The following is a 10,210-nucleotide window of genomic DNA, read 5'->3' as shown; positions in this document are numbered from 1 at the left end:
AAATTGATGAGAACATGAAAGGAAATGTTTTCTTCACTAGTGTTATCAGTAATGTAGGCGAGATAGATTTAGCACAAAAGGAAGAAGAAGTGTATCATGCACTTTTATCAAGCATAAATGAAGATCCCTCAAAGATTCTTGGTTAAATGCGGTTGATGAAGAATTAAACCCGTTAGAAAGAAATCAAGTATGGAAAATTGTCAAAAGACCTCCAAGTATGATGAATGGAAAAAGATTAAATGTCATTGATTCAAAATGGGTTTTTAAGTGTAAAAATGAGGCAAATGGAAAAATAAGATTCAAAGCGAGACTAGTAATCAGAGGTTTCAAGGATAAGAACATTTATGAATTAAGGGAAACTTATGCTCCAGTAGCTCGTTTACCTCTAGTGAGAATAGTTATATCGATTATAAACAAATATAATCTAGAGGTGTGTCAGTTAGATGTTAAAACTGCTTTCCTCAATGGGGTAATAGATGAGGAAATTTATATGGAAATTCCAGAAGGAACTAATCATACTGACAGAGATAGGCAAGAAAATGTGTGCAAATTGGAAAAAGCACTTTATGGTCTTCGTATCAGTCCCAAACGGTGGAATGTAAAATTCACCGAAGTAGCTTTGAGTATGGGTTTGCAGAACTCGGATTTAGAACCTTGCTTATTCACTTGGCGAGATGAAGACAAGTTCTTGCTTCTGCTACTTTATGTAGATGATATATTATTGGCGAGTAATGATAACGATAAATTGGATGAAGTAAAAAGTAACTTATGTAGCGAATTCGAAATGACAGTCCTGGGAGAACCCAAGGAATTCTTGAGCATGACTGTAAGGCGGGACAGAGAAAATCAGATTATCAAATTAAATCAGGAAAATTATATTCAAAAGATATTAAGTAGGTTTGGCTTTGATAAAGCATATCCACAACGTACACCAATGAATACTTCTCAAGTAGCTAATAATGAGAGAAAATTAAGAGAAACAGAATATGATAATGGGACTTTGGAAAGGACAGAAACAAAAGCAAACATTCCTCATAGAGAGGCTGTATGTAGTCTTTTGTATTTGGCTGGTGCTACGAGACCAGATATTGCATATGCGGTCAATGTGATAAGCAGACATCAGGTAAACCCTAAAGAAAGTGACTGGGAAATGGTAAAAAGAATTTTCCGGTATTTGAGAGGTACTACGGGCTTAGGTCTGAGATATTCGGGAGAGACCAATGACATTCAGGGTTATTCTGATGCGAGTTTTTCCGATTGTAAAGATTCTATCACAACTTGTGGATTTGTGATTAGACTGTTTGGTGATTCGATCATTTGGCGAACTCACAAACAAACTACAGTAGCACTCTCCACGTGTGAAGCTGAGTATGTCGCAATGAGCGAGGCGAGTCGAGAAATGATGTCGTTGCACAACTCTTTAAAACTGATACTGGTTGATCCCCCTGTTCCAAAGATCTTAAGGTGTGATAATAAATCTGATATTGTGAGTGCAGAAACAAATGGAGGAATGAAATTGAGACACATTGTAGAGAATAAATTACATTATGTAAAGGAATGTGTTAAAAGGAATTATATAAAAATCATTTGGATTGGTTCAAGGGATCAGCTAGCTGATGTTTTCACCAAACCATTGACGTTTGAAACACACAAGCGTTTGATGGATCTAATAATGAACGTAAATATCTAAATTATTTNTGTGTCGCCACGGCGCCATTGCGCCTCTCGTAGATATACTCGTACTATGCATCACTTGTGCCTCGACCGTTGTCGCATTACGTTGCTGAATAAAGCTTAATCACTTTTACGATAATAAAACTGTCTTTTAGCGTTATTTCAATCCTAAATAACCCTTCAAGATCTTTAAAAAAGAATTCCATAAAAAATTGCAAAAAGTAGACCATTTCCTCACAAATCAGGAAAAAGGCCTTTTCAAAGGCTTCAATGTTTTTCTTATATGCGCCGAAATGCAAAAAACCATTAGAAAAATTTGATCTACGTCTCAATATCTATCGAATGAAAAAAAATTAGCCACTAGTACGTTAACAATGGGTTTCTCCTTTTCTAAAGCCTTTTTCGGGGGCTGTTTGCAGCTCTATATGTAACAGCTTCAAAATCGGGAAAACTGACTTTTGGTAAGATGATATTTTTAATGTATAACAAGATGTGATAAGTTATTTACACTGATTGCAATGTTCATCGTATTCCAAACATTCCAGAGCACTTCAAAATTTGGTTGGAAGAAGTATTCTTTCCACACGTGGGACCAAAAAATCTACTGTTGATCGATTCATGGAGTGGACATTGCTCTCGAGTGGTAGAAGAGGCAACTCCTCGGCATAAAGAATTATTAACTATGCTGATTCCGAAAGGGACGATCGGAAAAATTCAACCTCTTGATGTATACGGTTTTAGAATTGGGAAAAATTATATCCGTGATTTTTCAGATACGGTCGTTCTCTTGAATCATGACATCAATTTACATGCAGGAAATAATGTAATAAAATTGCAATCTCTAGTTCATAATCAATTATCGTCACCAAGTGGCTACATTGCTAAAAAACTAGAGGAATTTGATAATCCTATTGATTTTGCATTTGGACAATCTAATTCTAATCCACAATGTGACGCCGATGGTTGTTCTAATGATGCAGTAGTTAGATCCTCGTGGTGCAGAAAGTCTCTCTGCCTGCATCATTTTTTGATGAATATCATTTCTGTACCGATTATAATCCATTATAAAATATATATGGACAACCACAGGAAAATGCTAAAGAAGTAAAGGCTCGATTGAGACGGATGGAATGAGTTTCTACAATAAATACTAAATCATTTGGGCAACTCACAGTTCTCCCAGAAATTATTTCTTCTACCCCAGAAAATTTGAGTTCCGGGGAAAATAAAAAAAAAAGGTATTCCGCATTTTTCCATGTTCTTCTCAATGCAATCATTTTCATGAAATCCTGACCTATAATTTTTTAAAAAATATTTTCACAGGGGTAGTTTACCCCCCCCCCNGCTCACAAGCTATTTTCTCCTTCGATGGAATGAATAAATAACTACACCACTGCGATGGGTGATATTTCCTAAAAATCATTTTTTTTATCCCAGAAAATTTTAATTCTGGCGAAAAAACACGTATTCTGCATTTTTCCATGTTCTTTCAACCGCAAATGGTTTTATAAAATTCTGAGCCATAGTTTTTTTTTGAAAAACAAAATTTTTATAGGGGTGGTTTACCCCTCAAATTTCAACCCCCGGATGAACTATCAATTATGATTTTCATAATTTCTCACCAGCTATATATTACCTTGATGAAATGGATAAAAAACTTCACCACTGTGATGGGTGATATTTCCGAGAAATAATTTTTTTCACCCCAGAAAACTTCAGTTCTGGGGGAAATCCAAAAACAGGTATTCTGCATTTTTCCATGCTCTTCCAAATGCAATTGGTTTTATTAAATTATGAGCCATATTATTTTTTTTTTTTGAAAAACAAAATTTTTACGCGGTAGTTTACCCCCCCAATTTCAACCTCCGGAGAAACTATCAATTGTGATTTTTATAACTTCTCACAAGCTATCCATTACCGTGATGAACATTTGTAAAAACACGCTCCTTATAGGTGGGACTGAAAGATCACCCCCGAAGGTGGTCACCTTCTGACCATGGTCCCCCCCCCCCTAAAGCCGCGTATTAGCCGATAAAAAAAAATACGAGTCCTTTAGTTTTGAGTCCTCTACAACATATATGAGTTTGATCAAAATCGGAGGGGAACACCTCCCTAGTGTTCCTTGTTAGTGAGATTGATCAAACACTTTAAGCTATGATTGAATCATTTGAATACAACATTTTTGCAAATTTTCAAATAAATCAAAGTCAAGATTATTACTATCGCCTTCATCGTCGAACGTATTCAAAGGAACATCCAGACAAATTTTTTATGCCGTCATTCAATCAATTCAGAACATTTTTTGTAGTTATCGTGGGACGATCGATTGCACAGTCCGACAAAATTTGGGCCCATTTTTACCTAGAGATGAAATGGCCCTCACTAGAAAGATTTTTCCTCCCTGATTCCGAATCTGGCGGCCGTTTCCTCCGAAACGCGATCGTTGTGGAGAAAAAAAATGTTAAAGTTGTGAAAATGGCCTAGAACTGCCATTTTCTAAAATTAATTAAAAAATGACCCGTACGACAATTAGATTGCAAAAAATATCAGTGAAGAGATAAAATTTAGGCCTATCGTTCCATGACAAGTTTTTTAAATTAAATGCTCCTAATATTTCATAGAAAAATCAATAAAAATGCTATTTAACACGGAAAAGTATTATGGCGGAGCAATCTGAAGTTGCATCCCCACGTGAAATTCAAATTCCCGAAACTTTGAGGATTACCTATCGATGAAGGGTTATCTACTGAAAGAACAAGCTACCATGGAGGTGGTAGAATGAAGATGACTCGCTGCCCGCGTAGAGGCTCAGCCTGATCTTAGGCGAAATGAACTATCGAGGTACAGCACTATGAATAAATTCATTTGGCGTAGAATTGGTGAGCAGTTGACCCCTTCCAGCTCAGGTACTAACTTTATGAGTATAAGACGAAGGTCATTCTCATAACGTTGATAAAGCTAATTATATTCCCACTCCCAACAGAGTATTCGACCTTCTGCATGCCCGTATCATTCCGAGATCGCCAACGCGAAGAGAGTCGGATGGATCATGAAGCTCCATTCATCCTCGAGATTGAACTGATGTTTCTGGACGAAGATGATGAGACATGTTCGCTCACATCTTCTGTATTCCCCCCCCCCCCCNTTTCTGACCCCCTCCCCCTGTAGGAATCGAGGTTGTTGAGGGATGTAACGATTCACTAACAAATGCGATAGTTATAAAACAATCACAGTATATTTACAAGACGTAGACTATATACAAAAAGTGAAAATAGATAATGTAAGGAGTAGGTGTTCACTCCTGAGTATTCGGCCTTCGGTGCCGGACTGAATATAATATTCGCAAAAGGCGAAAATTCGGATACGAATACAATAGGCGCAAGTGAGAAGTACACATTAGACGGTTGAGTGACAGAGAGCGATGATGTCACTGATGTCCAGTGCATTGACACGTGAGTGCGGATGTAGCGAGGCGCTACACCCCCACCCCCCATCAAGTCCTCCACCAAGTCCCCCGTCAAGTCCTCGACCGAGTCCGCCAAACCCTAATGAAGTGGTCATCGTTGAGTCAGTGAAAGACGAAAAACTTTAGCCCCCTGATTGTTTTTTGTGATATTTTCATTTACAAAAAAGAAATTTTATTTTATTTGAAAGATTTTTTTTTACATTTTCAAACGAATTTCAAGGCAATAAATGAACAAATCAGGCATTTCCATGTGTATTTTCCTAACTTCGTTCTAACATTTCCCTCATTTTTCTCCTTCCTAAACACAATTATAAATGATTATACAAATTAAACCTCTAAGGTTTAAAAATGCTCAATAAAAAAAAAAATTATGAATGATTCAAACTCATCTGGTTCTATCACTCTCTCATCAACTTCGTCCTCTTTTTTGGTTGAAGTTTTTTATAGTTGAAAAATAGAATGGTTCATCTCAATATGCAATTTCAAACTGCAATTTTCCCTAACTCTCATAATTCATTTGACAAACAAAGACTCAAATTAGATATTGACATCAGTCTTTGGAGTTTCTATTTCACTAGAAGTAAAACTTCAATGTCTCGTCACTGCAGAAATTCACCTGCTTTCTTCTGCCACGTGTGTGCGAAGTTCACCCCTAAGCCCCAGAGAAGGAATATTACAGACTTGGTCAAAAAGGGATATCACAAATGCTTCAATCGTCCAATGACCAATTTGGATAAATCATGGACTCCCGACCTATGTTGCTCATATTGCTGTCGGTACCTCACAGGATTTCTCAGTGAAGGTAAAAAGTCACCATTCAGTACTCCAGCAGTTCGGAGTGAGCCCAGGGATCACATTGGCGACTGCTTTTTTGTATGAATGACATTGGATCGTATACGAAGAAAAGCAAAGATAAAATCTCGTATATCCAGCCACCCTCTGTCGTTCTACCAATGCTGATCACAAGTAGCAGTGTAACTGCCGACGAATCCCCGGTGGAAGTGAATGTAGAGCAGGACCCAGAAGAGCCAGTGAAGAATGAACTTGATGAAGAGTATGAGCCTGTGCCGAATGTGTCCGCCTCTAACGCACCGAGTCCGTTCAACCCAGATGAACTAGATGACCTGATTAAAGACTTGAAGCTCAGCAAAGAGGAGGCAGATACTAGCACATACTAGCCTCACGATTGAAAGAGAAGCGTTTTGTGACATCAGAAGTTCGCATCACGAAATCTCGCGATCGTGAATCTCATTTACTGCAATTCTTCAAGGAAGAACCTACCATTTGCTATTGCAGCAATATTGATGGGTTAATGAAGAGCATGGGGTAGAGCACCATCCAGAAGAATGGCGATTGTTCGTTGATGCATCAAGTACCAGTTTGAAAGCCGTTCTCCTTCATATTGGGAATATTTATCCATCTCTACCCATCGCTTACTCTACGTGCCTCAAAGAAAGTCATGAGAACATCGAGTATTTGTTCAACAAGATTGGATACAAGTATTACAACTGGCGTATACCAGCAGATTTGAAAATGGTGGCCATTGTGATGGGAATGCAGCTGGGTTGGACGAAGTATTGTTGTTTCTTATGCCATTGGGACAGCCGGGATAAAGGGAATCATTGGTCTCAGAAAGACTAGCCTACTCGTCGAGTTTTCACTGCTGGTAAACACAACGTTATTCAACAACCACTCGCTGAACTAGAAAAGATTTGTTTACTCATCAAAAACTTCGTGAAAGCCTTGAACAAAGATGGACAAGCTTTCGATTACCTGAAAACTTTCTTCCCTAAGCTGCGTATGGCCAAGATAAAGGCTGGAATTTTCATTGGCCCCCAGCTGAAGAAATTGATGGATAATGACTGAAAATTCAGAAAAGTGCTGAAGGCCACCGATTTAAAAGCATGGGAATCCCTCAAAGCTGTTTGCTAGAATTTCCTGGGGAGTTTTCGATCTGAGAACTCCAAAGAACTGGTTGCAGCAATGCTGAAAAATTATGAAAAGATGGGATGTAACATGTGTCTGAAAATGCATTTTCTTTTCTCTCATCTTCATTTCTTCCCTGAGAGTTTATTGGATGTAAGTGATGAACATGGAGAGAGATTCCACCAGGATATTTCCACTCTGGAACTTCGATATAATGGAAAGTCATCAAGGACAATGCTCGCAGATTACTGTTGGGGTTTATTTGATTCAAGCGAAGCTACTCATGAGATGCTTGATTCGTTCATTTATTGTTTTGAAATTGTATTGAAAATGAAAAAAAAAATCGTTCAAATGAAATAAAAATTGTTATCAAATGAAACAATTGGGAAAAAAATCAGGGTTTTAAAGTAGTTCGTCTTGCTCTGACTCAAGGATGACGATTTCATCAAGGTTTGGAGGACTTGGCGGGGGACTTGGTGGAGGACTTGGTCGAGGACTTGGCAGGGGACTCGGTGGAGGACTCGGTAGAGGGCTTGGAGGGGGACTTGATNAACATGTCTCATCATCTTCGTCCAGAAACATCAGTTCATTCTTGAGGATGAATGGAGCTTCAGGATCCATCCGTCTCTCTTCGCGTTTGCGATCTCGCAATGATACGAACATGCAGAAGGTCAAATACCCTGTTGGGAGTGGGAATATAATTGGCTTTATCAACGTTATGAGAATGATCCTCGTCTTATACTCATCAAATTTGTACCTGAGCTGGGAGGGCTCAACTGCTCACCAATTCTACGCCAAATGAATTTATTCATAGTGCTATACCTCGATAGTCCATTTCGCTAAAGATCAGGCTGAGCCTCTACGAGGGCAACGAGTCGTCTTGATTCTTGCACCTCTATGGTAGCTTGTTCTTTCAGTAGATAACCCTTCATCGATAGATAACCCTCAAAGTTTCGGGAATTTGAATTCCACGTAGGGATGGAACTTCAGACAACTCCGCCATAATACTTTTCCGGGTGTTAAATAGCATTTTTATTGATTCTTCTATGAAATATTAGGAGAATTTAATTTAAAAAACTTGTCATGGAACGATAGGCCTAAATTTTATCTCTTCATTGGTATTTTTTTCAATCTAAGTGTCGTACGGGTTATTTTTTTATTAATTTTAGAAAATTACAGTTCTAGGCCATTTTCACAACTTTAACATTTTTTTTACTCCACAACGATCGCGTTTCGGAGGAAACGGCCGCCAGATTCGGAATCAGGGAGGAAAAATCTTCCTAGTGGGGGCCATTTCATCTCTAGGTAAAAATGGGCCCAAATTTTGTCGGACTGTATTATTTTCCTGCAGAAAATTAGCACATATTGTATTCAATTCTTATATTCAATTCCTTGCCATTGTGCACTAATTATTCCCATTAGACACCATTGGTCTGCTAGGTTAACGCCCCAAACTCAAAAATCGAGTTTTTGGCCAAAATATTTCAGCATAACATTTTTTTTCCTGTGGAGAACAAGCACATAAAAAACCCGTATTTTTGAGCTAATAGCCGACTCGATCCAATGACCCTGGTCTGCTAATTTCACGGAGCTGAGTGCGCGTTTGTTATGGTTTTAATACGAAACATTCTGGTGCAACGATGAAACCGCGTGCTACATTTTAAGTTAATGGATAGATTTTTACGAAAGTGAGAGTGCCAACAAAGATATTCAGCGAAAAACCGAAAAATGGAAATATCTCGGCAACTTCGAATGAAAGGGTAGCATATTTTGATTGCTTGAAATACAAGATAAATATTTTGAAAAAAAAATTGAAATCGGTTGAATACTTTTTGAGATTTAGATACAAATTTGAATATCTCCTAAACTAATATTCTGGTGCAATGAGGAAACGTTGTACCAAAGTTCAAGTTAATATGTCGATTTTTGCAAAAATGAGAGTACTAACAAGAATTGTGAGCGAGAAACCGAAAAATGCAAATATCTGGGAAACTTTGAATGAACGGGTATGCATATGTTGATCGATTGAGGCAACGGGACAACCGTACCCATGAAAACTCTACCGACATGAAACACCACCGCAATCATCCCTCCCAACGTACGACGCTAACCCACCAATCTGGTTTTCCGACCGCGTTAAAACATTATAAATGGTGCAACGGTACCACGGGACAATTGTACCCACTGACAAGCCTACCGAATTATACTCCTACCAATGGTGTTCGGAACATTGAATCCGTGCAACTCTACAACAGGACAACCGTACCAAGCGACTTGCCTACCCCAGAATAGCCCTACCGAACTAACAAGTCTACCGCGGTACAACCCTACACGGGCCATATTACAATCATTCTCTAATATATTTTCATGTGTAATTTTTCCCTCTCATGTTATAATTATTCAAATGACTAATAATTAATAAATTTCGTGAATTCAACGTTTCATCAATCGAAATCTTATATATAAAGAAGCCCGTTTTGACCTGACTTTCTAGAACTTTCGAGGAAATTCAAGGAGTTTCTGGAAATTTGGGGTTAATTCAAGAAGTTTCTAGAAATTTGATGCGAACTCGAGAAGTAAACCCCAATTTCATTAATTTATGATTCTGTTGTAGGAATACTTGAGAATGAGTCATAATATAGGGGAGAGTGGGGCAAAATGAAACAGCCGAAAAATGACTATTTGACGCAATCCAAGCAAAGAAAATTTTTTTTTATCAACTTTTATTTTTGGAAGTATTGAAGAGAATAATAGTTTTTTATTGTTCTTATAATTCAATTGATTAGATTAGCCCGATTACTTTTCTTTTTTCATTCGATTGAAATTCAGCATCACATTGTCCTTTTTCCCCCTCTAGGTCTCTCCCCAGACCTTTATTTGGACTTTGAACTTTGCTGTTTCATATTCTTTTCAATTAATCAATTAAAAATAGTACATTACGCAACTAGTGCGGAAAGCAGGCGGTTACTCACGAGGCCGGCGCAGCCGCCCGAGTGATACCGCCTGCTGTCCGCACGTGTTGCGTATACTATTTTATATGATAAGTGCGTGATGAAGTCTGGGGGCGGAGGGGGGGAAGTGGGAGGTGTGGGGGGGGCGAAGCCCCCCACGAGAAAAGGGGGTCCAGGGGGCGAAGCCCCCGGA

General features: G+C 38.4%; 1 protein-coding gene across 1 annotated transcript in view; it reads left to right on the top strand.

Moving 5' to 3' along the window:
• LOC107046160 overlaps positions 1-6,318 on the top strand; it is a 10,391-nt gene extending 4,073 nt beyond the window's left edge. The window contains exons 4-5 of the mRNA XM_015268683.1: positions 5,928-6,013; positions 6,073-6,318. Of these exons, the coding sequence (XP_015124169.1) occupies positions 5,928-6,013; positions 6,073-6,318 (332 nt within the window). The remainder of the gene's footprint in view (positions 1-5,927; positions 6,014-6,072) is intronic.
• Positions 6,319-10,210: the final 3,892 nt, after the last annotated feature.

This window comes from Diachasma alloeum, unplaced genomic scaffold, assembly GCF_001412515.2.
Source record: "Diachasma alloeum isolate Michigan unplaced genomic scaffold, Dall2.0 Dall_scaffold_01223, whole genome shotgun sequence".
In the NCBI taxonomy this organism is placed as follows: domain Eukaryota; kingdom Metazoa; phylum Arthropoda; class Insecta; order Hymenoptera; family Braconidae; genus Diachasma; species Diachasma alloeum.
The sequence above is the reverse complement of the archived record's forward strand: the minus strand, read 5'-3'. Positions and strand labels throughout refer to the sequence as shown.